Source organism: Ovis aries, chromosome 12 (assembly GCF_016772045.2).
Source record: "Ovis aries strain OAR_USU_Benz2616 breed Rambouillet chromosome 12, ARS-UI_Ramb_v3.0, whole genome shotgun sequence".
Lineage (NCBI taxonomy): Eukaryota > Metazoa > Chordata > Mammalia > Artiodactyla > Bovidae > Ovis > Ovis aries.
This window is the reverse complement of record NC_056065.1, coordinates 33241562-33256967: the sequence shown is the minus strand read 5'-3', so window position 1 is coordinate 33256967 and position 15406 is coordinate 33241562. Positions and strand designations below refer to the sequence as shown.

The 15406-nt window shown below is 35.0% G+C and overlaps 1 protein-coding gene across 50 annotated transcripts in view; it reads right to left on the bottom strand.

The window, feature by feature from the left end:
• Positions 1 to 15406, bottom strand: part of CEP170 (centrosomal protein 170) — a 136758-nt gene that overhangs the window by 31829 nt on the left and 89523 nt on the right. For all 50 annotated transcript variants that reach the window (XM_060396395.1, XM_060396399.1, XM_060396403.1 and 47 more), the window contains 3 exons: positions 7793 to 7942; positions 4935 to 5061; positions 913 to 2748 (listed from right to left, as the gene is read on the bottom strand). In XM_060396395.1, coding sequence (XP_060252378.1) covers positions 913 to 2748; positions 4935 to 5061; positions 7793 to 7942 — 2113 coding nt within the window. The remainder of the gene's footprint in view (positions 1 to 912; positions 2749 to 4934; positions 5062 to 7792; positions 7943 to 15406) is intronic.

Sequence of the window (15406 nt, the reverse complement as noted above, 5' to 3'; positions counted from 1 at the left end):
TCTTGTAATGATCACAATCAGTGACAGCTAATTACTACAGTTAAATGACAGGATGGCACATTATGAGGTAATGCCCATAACCAGTTAAATTTCTATAGCCCAATTTTGCCCATGTGCTTAGTGACTGTCTCACAAATCCATCTTCTTCCACTGAAATAAATTCAAGTATTAGTTTCCGCCCACCCCAATCATAAATCGATTTAACTTAATAAAAATTAGACGTTTCAAAATAAACAGGAAAAGAGTAAAACTCATTTTTCATTTAGTTCTGAAAGGAGCAACAAAAAGTATACTACTGTTCTTCAGATTCATAAGAACTTAGAATTATGTTAGGATATTTAAAAGTTGAACATGTTTTCAGAAGCACAATATTCATTTTTATTATATAGACCAGATAATTCCTAATCTAATTCTGACACACAAAACAAAATATCTCACCAAGTAGACAATTAAAATTCTCAAATTGGTTCAATATACTTCAAATTTTGAATTCACTATTTTGTACCAGGACTTTAAATGGAAGTGTATATAACTTCTGAATTTTCCTCCTGGTGGCCCAGAAGGTAAAAAATCTACCTGTATTGCAGGAGACCCGAGTTTGATCCCTGGGTCAGGAAATCCCCTGGAGAAGGGAACGGCAACCCACTCCAGTATTCTTGCCTGGAGAATTCTATGGATAGAGGAGCCTGGTGGGCTACAGTCCATGGGATCGCAGAGAGTTGGACACAACTGAGCAACTGACACTTTCACTTCACTTTCAAGCTAACTAAGGTGACTTTTTAAGGAACAAAACCCTCTACAGTATGATCTTTCTGCTGAAAATTTTGGGAATCGACACTAACAATTTTTCAAAGAAGAAGTCCCAAAACATAAAAGAAATACACTAATATAAAAAGTCTGGATCCAATTTACCTGAAGGAGAGCCATGTGCTGAGGTCATACTTTTGACCTTGGAGTCGGATAGTCGAGAGATACTGTTAGCTCTAATTCTAGGAGAAAATTTATCTGAAGGTACTAATCTGGCTCCACTTCTAATGATGGCTTCTGCGGTCCGTGAAGAGGCACTACTTCTAGAGATCGTTGCTTCAGAGTCACTGCGAGCCGATAATGAGCCAAGCCTTGTTCTACGAGGCTGAGCCAACAAATCAATCCTAGAAATGTTACGCCTTCCTGTGGGAGGTTTGGATGTCGAACTTGTTGTGGACACTTCAGAAGCAACAGATGCTTTGTCAGCATCAGCAAGTTCACTGTCCGAAGCTTCACCGAGTCGGGCTCTGCGCAAGAGGGAAGTCCTGGTAGGTCGTGGCCTTGGTAGAGTGGTGGATTTACTGGACGAACCAGGTGCTCCAGGAGAAGTCTTGGATTTAGTTACTTTACTTCCTTCTAGTTTGGAATGTGCGTGCTCATCAGTTGAGGTAAGTGGAGTCCTTCCATGAGATTTACAAGAGTAAGTTTCCTGGTCAGATGACATAACATCAGAGATGGCCGAGTGAGGTACACTAGAGGTTTGGTCATCATCTGTTAAATCTACTGAAGGCTGCCTTATTCTTCCACTGGACTGCACAAATTTACGACCCTCTGCCCGAGAACCTATATCTGCAGAACGACTTTTTGTTTTTTTTTCAATTTTCTCCCTAGCACCCGACGATGACGACTTTGTAACATCTTTGGAAGGAGAACCTGTGGAACACCTATCTTTATAGAGACTAGTGAAACTCTTTCGCTTTTGGGTTGACTTTCTTTCAGTCTCTCCAGTAACCAGACTGATGGTACTAGCTGTGTCCACATCAGATTCGGGTGAAATGGAGTTGTCTCTGTTATAACTGGGAGTATCTGGGCCTTCATCAGTTTTAGTATCTTCACGCAGTTTAGCTTCTAGAAAAGCCATTACTGCTTCTGTGTCTTTTAGAATAAGGGTCGTGTCCATACTAGAATCAGTATCCATAGAATCACTTCTTTCTCTTATTCTGCTGGCTGTTGTTAATGCTAAGGAAGGGGGTGTTGATAAAGGCTGTTTATTTATATGGGGGATAAGTTCTATGGGTATGTTGGGGCTAGGTTTTTCTATAGTGAAGCTTCCTTGTCGCACTAACGACTTGGAGGATTCCTTCTTGTCTCCTCCCTTTGAGGTCTGACTTTTCAGAATTTCCTCAGCTTTTCTTCTCTTACCCTCATTTTGTATTGCTCTTTCTCCTTTGCCTGCAGAAAGTCCTGGAATTTTTTCTTGAGGCTGTGACTCCTGCTTAAAAGACTCCTCCCTACATCTATCTATCTGACCCGCAATGGTTTTTGAAGAAGATAATTTAGTAGGTGTCCACTGTGCCTGTTCCTTTTGTTCTTGTTGCTGGATTTTAGCTAATGTTTGCTTTACCAAAGAAGCTTCCTTATCAGTTTCACTTTTCTCCTTCCCAGAGTAAGAGCTGCCTAAGTGAAGCAGGGCTTTACTATCTCCACCATTTTTAAGAGTCTCACCATTTACTGCCCTGTTCATTTTACTCAAGGCTCTGTCAGTGTCTTGTTTATCTTTCTGGTATACCTGGGCAGGTGCTTCTTTCTCCTGAAGCTCCGTGTCTTGCTTTTCTCCTATCTCTGACCTCTGTGCTATAACCTTTGTTCTGGAGCTCTCAAGAGACTTTTCTTCACTTGGAAGCTGGGGAAGGGTTCGTCTCCTTCTCTCTCCCTGACTAGCCAAGGAAGCTGCTGAGCCAGTACTTCTCAGTGAAATGCCAGATTCACTGATGTCTGTATCTATAAAAGAAAACAACAAAAAAGGAACTTACTGGGGCAAAAATGTGAAAATAAAACAAATGTCATATTACCTTAGATTTTGAAGTTAAGAAATGGCTTAAGTATAAAGTAAAACTTTGAAGAAATAAGCCAACATTTTGACAGTATAATTGAAAAAGAAAATGCAACACTGAGATGCACAAATAGGAGAGCAAATTTTATGAGATGAAAATTAGGGTCATCTTATCTTAAACCTACATCTGTTGCTCTCTTTTTCTTTTAATGTCATTAATGGAAGAGAAGTTCACATTCTTGCTTTTGTGACTTGTCCCATCTGTGAATTTCACTCACAAAAAATGGACTCTGCATAGTATATACAGAAGTGTAAAAATAATGTCTAATAAACAGTTTATATGCTATACTTTGAATTACATAGTAAAGAATAATAATATACCTAAATTTTAACAAGCATATTATCTACTGAAACAATGACAAGTCTGGATTTCCTAATAAAACAGAAAACGTAGAACTTTAACAATGTTTTCTCTTTATTTAATTTTTTTTAAACAATGTTTTCTAAAAGAAAAAATTCAAAGTTAATTAAAAGATTTTTAATAATTGTAAGAAAGGAAAAAGGTGACAGGACTTGTCATAATTTCACAAACTGAGTTATTTTTAAATTATGATCTTCTGGTATATTAAAGCCTCAAACTGAGAAGTTGATGGGAAAATATAAAACTTCAACGTTTCCATGTGAGAGACTTTGAGAATATTACTTAAGGAGTACTTTCCTGTTTATAAATGAAATGTATTTCTGAGAAAAGGGATCTTTTTAGGGAAATATAAATTGACATATAAAGCATTTAAACCTTTTGGGTATAAGTGGAAAAAAGATACTAGATATAGCTTCTGTGGTCATCCCTTTATAATTCTAAAATTTTAGCATCTAAATTTCATAGCTATACTACGGCTATAATGTAGAAAAATACTTAATGACTTACTAATGTAACTTTAATTTAGCAAATGATCGTGTTATTTGGTTATGTCTTATCTCCACAGTACTACTTGAAGCACTAAACTTATTTAGTTATAGCTATTTTATCTTTTTGTACTTTTCTAGCATTTCTCACACTGTCCTGGCTCGTAACACACACTCAATGAATATTTGACAAGAACATTTTAAGTAGATTTATCAGCTTATCTAAGTAAGCTCATTTAGAACATGATGAAACAGGAATAAAATAATGAAAGCCAAGTATTATTAATTTTTATAACAAGGGTAGAATTTTGCTTTCCACAGCTAATAATACTTTTATAATGATTCTTTATAAATTTCTCTAGCCTGACTTGCTTTTTTGTTCCCCAAACAGTAATCAGTTTATGTGAACCAATCTGAAAATTATGCTATCTTTCCAAAGATTTTTGGTAATATTAAAAATTACTTATAATTTTTATGACAAATTATACAGCTTTTCTAGTACACTGCTGTGTACCTTGCTCAAATACTTGCTGACTAATGTTTACGAAATTCCTAAAAAGATTTTTGGTTGCCACAATAAACACAAAATAAATTTCGATTTCAACTTCCAGCAATAACACATCTAAGAAAATAGATTAAAAAACCACATACAAATTCTCCTGAGGGTTTTATTCTTTAATGAAGAAAATGTAATGAACTGAATCTAATAATAAAATCATTAAGAGGCATCATAATTTCTGTTTTTTCAAAGAGATTCTATATTTCAGTTCACAGTAGTAAAAAGGTAGTAATAAAAATCATATTATACATTTGCAAAAGATGTATTTAGTAAATTAAGTTGTATTACATAAATTTTCTCCATTGAACATATGGAAAAAAGTGGCATTTAAATACTTGATGTGTTAGTGAATGGGAGAGTTTGGAACTATATTAGTCTTATTTTTAAATTTTCACATGTATATATGTTATATACATATAGTCATATATAAGTTTTTGTGAGTACACACACACACATGCTTCATCTACAAATTACCTCTATTTCCAGTTAGGGTTACATTAATGACATCTGCAGTTTTAGTGAAAATAAAATCTATATATAGTAGCTTGAGACTATGTGAATATATTTATTTAGGTTTAATTCACTTCTCACTACACAGACTTAGCTTATAGTATTTTAAAAACTGATGTATGGTTCACAAAAGAAAAAAAAAAGAAGGAAAGAAAATACCATGCTCTAAAGGAACAGGTACAGACAACTCCATTATTCTTTCTTCTTGATCATGCCTTGTATGATTGGCAGCCAAACTAGCCCATTGTGAAACCCAACGCTTGTTTCCAGACGAAGATGTACCTTCCTAAAGGAGAGAAATAAAAGAATGAAATGCTAGTCTGTCAAGTCTGTTCTCATGTTCAGAGAATTTCATTTAGTCATTAAATTCCCTTTAACATATCATATAAAGCAATATTTAAACCTCACATTGATATATTATCATTTGTTATATTTCCTTATATATAAAGATTTTCTAGGGCATCTCTTTTAACTACAAGATTATTACTGTGAATGTAGTAAAATTTTCTGTACTTATTAAGTACTAACAATGGTACTAAAATAAACTCTTAGAGCTTAAAATTTACTGCTGCTAAATAAACTCATGTGTACTACAATAGCTTCATGGCTACCACAGAAAAGTTAGTCCTACTCCATTCTATAGAACAGAGAGTCTAAGACCTATTTCTAAGTTGTTCTTTGGTCCGTTAAATGATTCCATAAATCAGACTGGTTCTACACTCTCAGGGCATATTAAAATCTACCAGGTCATGTCTTCAGGGATTTCAAGTACAAGCCCAAAGCTTTAGGCTTCTTTCTACAATACTTAAGTGTTTTCAGAAGAAGCTAGAAATCACTCAAATCTTTAAGAACTTTTGTATAACCAGTCTGAACATAGACCTCTCCGATCTAAATCTGTCTTTAAGGCAAATGATTAGTCAAGTGTGAAACAGAATTTAATTTGTGATATGGTTCCATATATATGGATTATTTATCGGTAATCCTTAAGCCCAGGTCAGTCTATGTATTTAAGATGGAAGATCTAGGTGTATAAAAAAAAATGTTTCCTCACTAGAAACTTAAGTCAATGCTCAGTACTGAATCTGTAATAATAACTAAGAATTGGAAAGCTCTGATCAAATTTTATTCTGAATTATTTCAGAAAGCATTTTATTAAAAGTGTCAAATGACAGTCTAAAAACTGATAAATATTTCATAAGACTACATACTATATGATTTCAAAAACAATGGATTAAAATAGTAAGTTGCATACAAGTGACGTACATACAATAAAGCCTAAAAATACCAAAGCCTGCTGAATCTCTGAATTCTTGCCAAGATTTTGTGGGAGTTGTTCACAGTTCTGAGACTGAAGGAGGTACCAGAGCCATTCACATCATTCTAGGAATACCCACAACAGAAGGGGTTTCAAAGACACACATTTATGTAGACCCATTCTGTGAAGACTGTTCTAATGGCTAGTTTAGGTAGTTCCTTCAAAGGCAGGTACATACTTGGGCTATATATAAATTTACTTGGCATGGGCTGAGGGGATAAAGAGGAGAAGAGGGAGTCCAACAAGTTCACAGTCACCAGCACCCTTTCTAAATTAATCAGAATACCAAAACACTGCTTTGAGTAAGTATCACTTGTTTTCAATAAGTAAATTAAGCATCTTGACAAATATCAAAATGAAATTGTTTTGAGTTTTCAGGAAATAGCAGACCATAAAGGGAAAAATTTTATATTAATAAGCAAATATATATCTGAATTTAGTTGACTATAAAGAATACATTTCACACAAATACTTCATTTATATTTATTTATACCTTAGGATTTAATTTATATTTAATATATATTTACTATTTGTATATTTTAAATTAACTCATTTTTTGGTAATATAATGAATTACCTGAATGATAATGAAAGGTAATATAATGAATAAGAGAAAGGGTTAACACATCAAAGCTCTTTAAGGTTCAAATTCTGGCCTTACAAGGTATGAGTTTCAAGACCTTGACCAAGTTAATTTCTACAGACTTCAGTTTCATTATTTGTAAAATGGTATGCAGAAAGCTTCTACTGAATGTTAGATCTTGTTAGTTGAATAAATTATAATACTTATCAGTCATATATATATTTTTTTACATTTCTTCCAATATATTAGTGTACAATGAAATTCTAAGAACATTTCTAGAAAAGGGATAAACATTTGTTGACTACAGAAATCTAAGACAATTACTCTGCTGGGTACTTTCTATCCTTCATATCCTTCCCTGTAAATAGGTTTTAGAAAAATACCACTTGCATAGATAAGAAAACTGAAGATGAGAAGAGAGGAAACGATTGATTCAAAGGTACCCTGTTAGATGTGGCAGTTCTAGGATTTGCACTCAGGTCTTAGAAGCTCTACTATGCTACACTGACTCTAACTATCAACCAAGCCACCCTTTCTAGTTGCATCCTGGGATGCACTACCAGGGCACTTATTTAGGTTTTTAAGCTGTATGTATCAGGCACAACCTTGCATGATAGATCTTTTCATTCTGAATACATGACCTTCTAGAAAGTGTATGCAGTGTGTATATATATATATACACACACATACACACACTTTATCTCAATGTCAGAGATAGTGAGCATATAGCTCATTAACTGCTAACTGAAATTTAACATTTTCACTGACTGCCAAAAGAAATATTACAGTGTTTTAAAAGAGGATATATTAACTGCTTAAAATACTATACAGCTGACCCTTGAAAAAAGTGAAGGCCGAGGGGGAATGAGAGCTCCAACCCACTGTGAAGTCAAAACTCCATATATAATTTTGCAGGTGGCCCTCGGTATCCATGGTTCCCAATCCTTGGATTCAACCATGGATCGTGTACTACTGTAGTATGTATTTAGTGAAAAATCAAATCTGTGTGACAGTGGAACTGCGCAGTTCAAACCCGTGTGGTTCAGGGGTCAGCTGTAATTAACAAATGATAAAAATTTATATTTTGCGCATGTAAAAAATGTGAGGAAGATGTGTATACCTCTGAGATGTGAAATCCAGGTGTACTCAGTGGTTTTCTTTCTTCCATGACTACTGCAGCAGAACTGAGAGCCCAATCTTTTATCAGATCTTTATGTTTTTCATTGATAATAGGCCTATTATAATCTTGATTGTCATCTACTCCAAATACCTAGGAGGAGAAAATTATTTTATAAATGAGATTCTGAGTAGCAGATTAATATGTGAGCACTGTCAGTAACTTCAGAGGCAAAAAACAGGATTTTAATTTCATAGGTAAGTTCAACAATGAGGGAAACCTGTTTAATGACAGGATAACATCCAATAGGAGTAACAGCTGGAGATGAAAACAGAGCAGTGGTAGCTCATGTAAATGTAACTAACCTTTTTAAACATTTAGCAAATGCACCATTTGATAAATAAGAGATATTCAGGATATTACATTTGCTTTGTTAGAAGATGTTAATAATGTCAAGCATTTTAAGATGCCAAGTGTTAGGATGGAGTACCATACCGCTTCAGCTTGTCTCTGCTTTTGAGAAGCATGCTGGAAGCTTAAAGCTTATGGTTGACTTTATCTGTTCCTTCCCTAACAAGTGCTTAATATTTACATACATGATTTAAATTTATACATATAATTTTCTCAGGTACTAAATAACAGACTTTATTGTGTGATCTTTGTATAAAATATACTATAATTCTTAAACTTTGTGTAGAGTAGAACATAATTTTTAAACTTAAAGGCCTTTGTTTGAAATGCAGATTCCTGAGTCTGTTCACACAGGTTAGCATTTTCAATAAGAAGGCTGTCTGTAGTCAACACTTCTGAAATATTCTAAACATAGAGACCAACAATCAATCATGAACCTTTAAGGGCAGTTACCTGAGTCTTACTCATTTATTGGCATAACTAAGGCTTTGAATTGACTGGGAAAAGTTTATATAAACTTTAACACTGTTTTACTCTTAAGTCTACTTGGTTGCCAATGGTTATTATTTATAGGTATTAGTTGTGGTTCTAATTATTAAAATGAAGAATGGTAACATGTGCTTGAATTAGCACTTTGTAGAAGAGAGCTTTAGAATAAAATCAAAGAGCCTTCATTTTCTACAAAAGTGGAAAAAATCTTTAAGTTAAACTATTTTCTAGAAAACTTTTTAATGATATGGTACTTTTTAATGATAGCTGATAAACTCTGAAGTCTACATTTAGTAAAGCAAATATCAAATTTTCAAAATTCACTGAACTTGGAAATGTTACCACTAGATGTCATTACTTAATATTTAATTCAAATATGACTGTACAGTTCTCAAGAATTATGATTTAATATTCTGTTGAACCACTCAGTATTCAAATATTCAAATATTCTTTGCTTTAAGAGAAAGCTGGGTATTATTGTTTGACTATTAAATCAAATATGATTTTTTTTTTAGTATACAGAAGGGAAAAACAAACCCATTTCATTTTGCCAAAGAGTAGAATTAGCAAGTTTAACAAGAACAGCAGTAAGACATACTAAATATATCTTTCCATGTGCTCTGCCTTCAACTTCACTTGTAAAGAAAGAAATCAGAACTACTAAGTTATGCGTGACTACCTTAAAATTTTAAAATTATCTCTAACTCAAGTCACTGAACTCCACATTTACTGAAGCTTATTTCCTTATGTGCATAATCACACACAAAAAATTACAACTCAAGTTTTTGAGAAAAAGATAAAAATAATCACATGTGATTACTTGTATGTTGTATCTCTCTGGCACATTAATATAAAATTTACCTTCAGTTAATTTCTGATTTGATGATATTTAATTCTATTCCATACTCGAAATGGACTTCCAAAACTTTGATTTCCTTAAATATCTAAGCATCAGCAGTTCTGAATCTATTAAATCTCTTGAAATTGCTTCTGACGCTATTTTGAAATAATAATGAAAGACACACACACACACAGAGAACTAATGTTTTTAGGGAAGGGGACTGAAACTGTACAGAAAGTGTAGTCACATGACTTCCTACAGATTCCTCTTAAAACATCAGAGCTATTAACAGCTATACACATATCTGTCAGAGAAGTAGCAATGTATTGATATTTTCCCAACAAGTAATACAGCCTGAAGTAGTGCTTGCCATATGAGCAAGGAAGCCTTCAAAGTTCATACCTACATTTTTGATAACTTTTGAAAAATTAATGATACGAATAACTAGTTCAGCTTGAAATCTAAATTGTCATTTTCATGTCTCAGTATAAAAAATCTACAACTTTCATGTGAAAACAAAGCAGACAGAAACAGCTATACTCTGTGTACTTTAAAGCTATAGTACTTTGCACATCTAAAAAAGTACATACAATCTGACATGCATACAATAAGTTAAACACAATTTGAAGGCTCTTCAAAGCAGAGACCAAGCTTGCTAGATTTTCTCATCTTTTCATTCTAGATTTTGTCCCCAAGTGATCGTCACTGAAATCACTAACTGCAAACAGTTATTCAACCTATCTGTACTTCCTCCTCCTAGATGGCTCAGTGATATTACACACATACTATGCTAACCTAGGCTCATTAATCTTTTCTCTTCCCCACTATGCAGGGCTCAATTAAACCCCCAAACTTGATAAAGTACAAAATCAGGGTGCCTCTCATTCAGCTAGAAACTTTAGATTAGAAGTTTAAAGTGAGAAAGAAAGAGCAGATATCTGTCCAACTTGTATATTTCCTAAGTAGAATCCTCCTCCTAAGTTCGTCAGTTTTTAATTTTTCCAAAGGGCATGCGGAAGGAGCAGGAGTGGTATGGGAACAGAAATTTTCTTTCTGAACTTGTACTCTCTGTGCTCTCTGGTACTGGCAGTTTAAAAATTATTTATTTACCTTAGGGGCTGGGAGTGTTTTCATGTATTCTTCCCTATAATTCCCTTGATCCAGACAGATGCATCTCTATATGGGGGAGTGACCTGTGACTCCTCTAGGAGCCTCTAGGTTTAGGGTAGGAAGATAGAATTAGGGAACATGTTCTCAATCTTTTCCTTTGAATACATATATGTGATATGTAGCATCTCACTTTGGGATTTCACAGCTATATCTCATTGGTTACTTTAAATAGTCTTAACAACCTGCTACTGAGGTATGGTAACATTATTTGTAGGTTGTGGGTTCACCATAGGGCATTTAAGAAATAAACAAACAAACTGTATATAAGCTCAGTTGCTCAGTTGTGTCCAACTCTTTGCGACCCCCTGGACTTTAGCCCACTAGGTCCCTCTTCCATGGTATTATCCTGGCAAGAATATTGGAGTGGGTTGCCACCTCCTACTCATATATATATATATATATATATATATATATATATATATATATATATATATATAGTTGTTGTTGTTGTTGTTGTTGTTGTCCTTGCTCTCAAGGAGCTGAGGTTTAAATCAGGAGCTTAGGGGAAAAGAAAAACAAAAAAAACAGAATGCCATCTGAACTAAGCAGAGGTATTCTGTAATTAAAACAAAAAAGAACTAGGCAATATTTTTAGATTTTAGTTTTAAATTTAAATAAACTAAACATTCTTCGGGATGATAAAAGACTAGCATGTATAACACAAAGTGAGCCTGTGAAAAGTTTGACCTAGATTTTTCACCACCATATTATCACTATAGTCATAATTAGTTAAAGGTTCAGACTATATTGAGAATGTCCAGTGTCTAATTCTGAAATTGGAAGTTGGAGAAGGGGGAATAACGGTATATCAAACCCAAGATTAACTTTCATGGGGGTAAATATTACACCTACTGAATACTTGAAAGAGGGATCAAATTACATTTGGTAACCTCAGACATAGGTTGCTCACTTCTTGTGACAGAAAGCTGAGAGAAGAGTGAAAAGGGGTAGAGGAAAGGAGAAGACTTAGGCATACAAACGTGATAATACTAATACAGAGCAAAATAGCAATAGTCCTCAATGTATTAGTTTAAAATTTTTCCAAATCAGTTGAAATTCGTAATTTATTCTCCCACAGAAATGGAAATGAGGCTTCCCTAGTGGCTCAGACGGTAAAGAATCTGCCAGTCTCTACTAGTCCAAATCAACAGTAGTTTCGCATGGGTTATGGAAATCACTTGACACATAACAGTTCAAGAATTATGCAGAATGCTCGCCACTAACATCAGGGAACAAAATCAGGAAAATTTAATAGAAGGTGAACTTGCAGTTTTCCAAGAAAATCTAATTTCATTTTTAAAATGCAAAAGCTGACAAATTCAGTGGAATAAACGGTTCTAAACATTTAACACTGTTATTTCTATTACATATTTTTAACCAATTTTAAAATTTAAAATCAGACAAAGTTATAAAGGAAGAGCTCAGAATGGGGATACGAGATATATATTATAATTCAGCATGATATACAAATAAACACAAGTACATGCATGTTCATGGAGCGTTATTCACAATAGCCGAAAGGTAGAAACAACCCAAATGTCCATTAATGAGTGAACAGATTAAAAAATTTGGTATATCCACACATCATTATTATTTTTTTATTATTCAGTCAAAAAAAGGAATGAAGTATTGATGCATGCTACAGCATGGACAACACTGAAAAGACTATACAAAGAGAAAAGTAGCAAGTCATAGAAGGCCACATGCTATGAGATCCCATTTATATGACACGGCCAGAAGCAGCAAAGCCACAGATGCAGGAATCAGACTGGTGGCTGCCAGGAGCCTGAGGACAGAGTGACTGCTTAATAGGCATGGGATTTCTGCATCAGGTGATGAAAATGTCCTGGAGCTACAGAGTGTTGATGGTTGCACAACAGCGTGAATTTACTAAAATCAATAAACTGTACACTTCAAATGGCTAATACAGTAAATGTTACGTGAACTTTGTTGTTTAGTCACTAAGTCGTGTCTGACTCTTTTGTGACTCAATGAACTGCAGCCTGTCAGGCTCCTCTGTCCATGGGATTTTCCAGGCAAGAATACTGGAGTGGGTTGCCACTTCCTTCTCCAGGGAACCTTCCCAACCCAGAGATCGAACCCACATCTCCTGCATTGGCAGGTGAATTCTTTACCACTGAGCCACCTACCTGTTTATTTTTAAAGGCACCATCTAGAGTTCCAGAAAAACATCTATTTCTGCTTTACTGACTATGTCAAAGTCTTTGACTGTGTAGATCACAACAAACTTGGACAATTCTGAAAGAGATGGAATACCAGACCACATGACCTGCCTCTTGAGAAACGTGTATGCAGGCCAGGAAGCAACAGTCACAACCGGACATGGAACAACAGACTGGTTCCAAATAGGAAAAGGAGTAGATCAAGGCTGTATATTGTCACCCTGCTTATTTAACTTCTATGCAGAGTACAGCATGAGAAATGCTGGACTGGAAGAAGTACAAGCTGGAATCAAGATTGCAGGGAGAAATATCAATAACCTCAGACATGCAGATGATACCACCCTTATGGCAGAAAGTGAAGAAGAACTAAAAAGCTTCTTGATGAAAGTGAAAGAGGAGAGTGAAAAAGTTGGCTTAAAGCTCAACATTCAGAAAACGAAGATCATGGCATCTGGTCCCATCACTTCATGGGAAGTAGATGGGGAAACAGTGGAAGTAGTGGCTGACTTTATTTTTCTGGGCTCCTAAATCACTGCAGATGGTGACTGAAGCCATGAAATTAAAAGACGCTCAATCCTTGGAAGGAAAAGTTGTGACCAACCTAGACAGCATATTAAAAAGCACAGACATTACTTTGTCAACAAAGGTCTGTCTAGTCAAGGCTATGGTTTTTCCAGTGGTCATGTATGGATGTGAGAGTTGGACTATAAAGAAAGCCGAGCACTGAAGAATTGATGCTTTTGAACTGTGGTGTTGGAGAAGACTCTCGAGAGTCCCTTGGACTGCAAGGAGATCCAACCAGTCCATCCTAAAGGAGATCAGTCCTGGGTGTTCATTTGAAGCACCGATGTTGAAGCTGAAACTCCAATATTTTGGCCACCTGATGCAAAGAGCTGACTCCTTTGAAAAGACCCTGATGCTGGGAAAGACTGAGGGCAGGAGGAGAAGGGGACGACAGAGGATGAGATGGCTGGATGACATCAGACTCAACGGACATGGGTTTGGGTGGACTCTGGCAGTTGGTGATAGACAGGGAAGCCTGGCATGCTTGGTTCATGGGGTCACAAAGAGTCGGACACGACCGAGTGACTGAACTGAACTCAAAGGAACCATCTGACCTTACCTTCTTCCTTTTCATCTGTCTGGGTAAATCTCTGTCCTTTCCCAGAACCTATCCTACATCCTTGAGTCTTCCTATTCTTTTGGACTCTTATAGCCACCTTCTTTTCCTTTTTCATCACTGTTTAGCATTCTCTCTTTATTAGTTCCTCTTTTTGTATATTCAAATCACACTCAGTTCTTATCTAATGCTTCTATAGTTAAAATATCCAGTTTCTCTCCTTTTAATAGCTTAATTCATTGTCATGCATTCTTTTCTTTCATACCTAAAATCTGGCTGCTCATCAATTACTATCTTATGCTTTCTTTGCCAAACAGATTTTTAAGCATTAAGTGCCTAAGTGGGTATTAATAGAAACTGAAAAGTATTTCTAGATTTCTATTAATCAAAGCAATCCCCCTGAAACTCACACATTTCTTCTGATGCAACCAAGTCTTTTGCAGCTTTCATATTTCTCATTACAAAGAAAAACTTACAAAACACAGATTTTAAATTATACATTTTAACAAGTTATTTTGGACTCAAGATATAAACAAATTTAAGCACATAAAATATAGGAATATCTGTGGAGGCCTTACTGCATTTAATCAATCTATAAATTCACTGAAATAAATTAGCTAACATATAACTAACCACATATAAATATTGATAAACATAAAAATCAAGTCAATATTTTTTCTTTCTCATTTATCCATTCACAAGATAATTACTGAGTGTCTACTACATACCAGGCACTGCTCTAGTCACAAGAAATACAAACATGATGAATACAAATGAGATCATTCTAGAAAGGACAGAGAGAAAATAAACTAGCTAGAGGTAAGTTCTATAAAGAAATCACGGTAGTATTACAGGAGGGTAATGCTGGGGCTATTTTATAGATCGAGTGGTTAAAGAAAGCCTCTGAAAGTAAATTATAAGAAGGAGGTAGGCATGCAAAACTAAACCAAAAAACCACACAGGGAAGAGCTTATTAGACTAGGGCACAGTAAGTGAAAATCCCCTAAAAACCAGGAAAATAAGTAAGATCTCTTACAGTGGTAGAAAAAGGAAAATCGGGGCAAACCTAATAAATCTTAAGCTTTTAACTGAAAAAAAGGTGAGGGTTTCCTTATGAAGCTTTGGGGGTTAATACAGCAGTAAAGAGTTTCTTGTACCTAAGAAGGACATGGAGTGTTAAAAGGGGGAGAGGAGCATCAACAGAGTGACCAAAACTGAATTCTCCTGATACAAAATTGTTTTTTAAATTGTTCAGTGAAGAGACAGCAGGAAAGAAGATTAACATAAAAGAAAAAAAATCAAGCTGTCAGAATTTACCTGTTAAGAACCACTATTTGCTTCAGCCCTTTTATTAACTCAGATTATTTCTGGATTAATAGCAATTAGAAAAAAAAATATTAAGT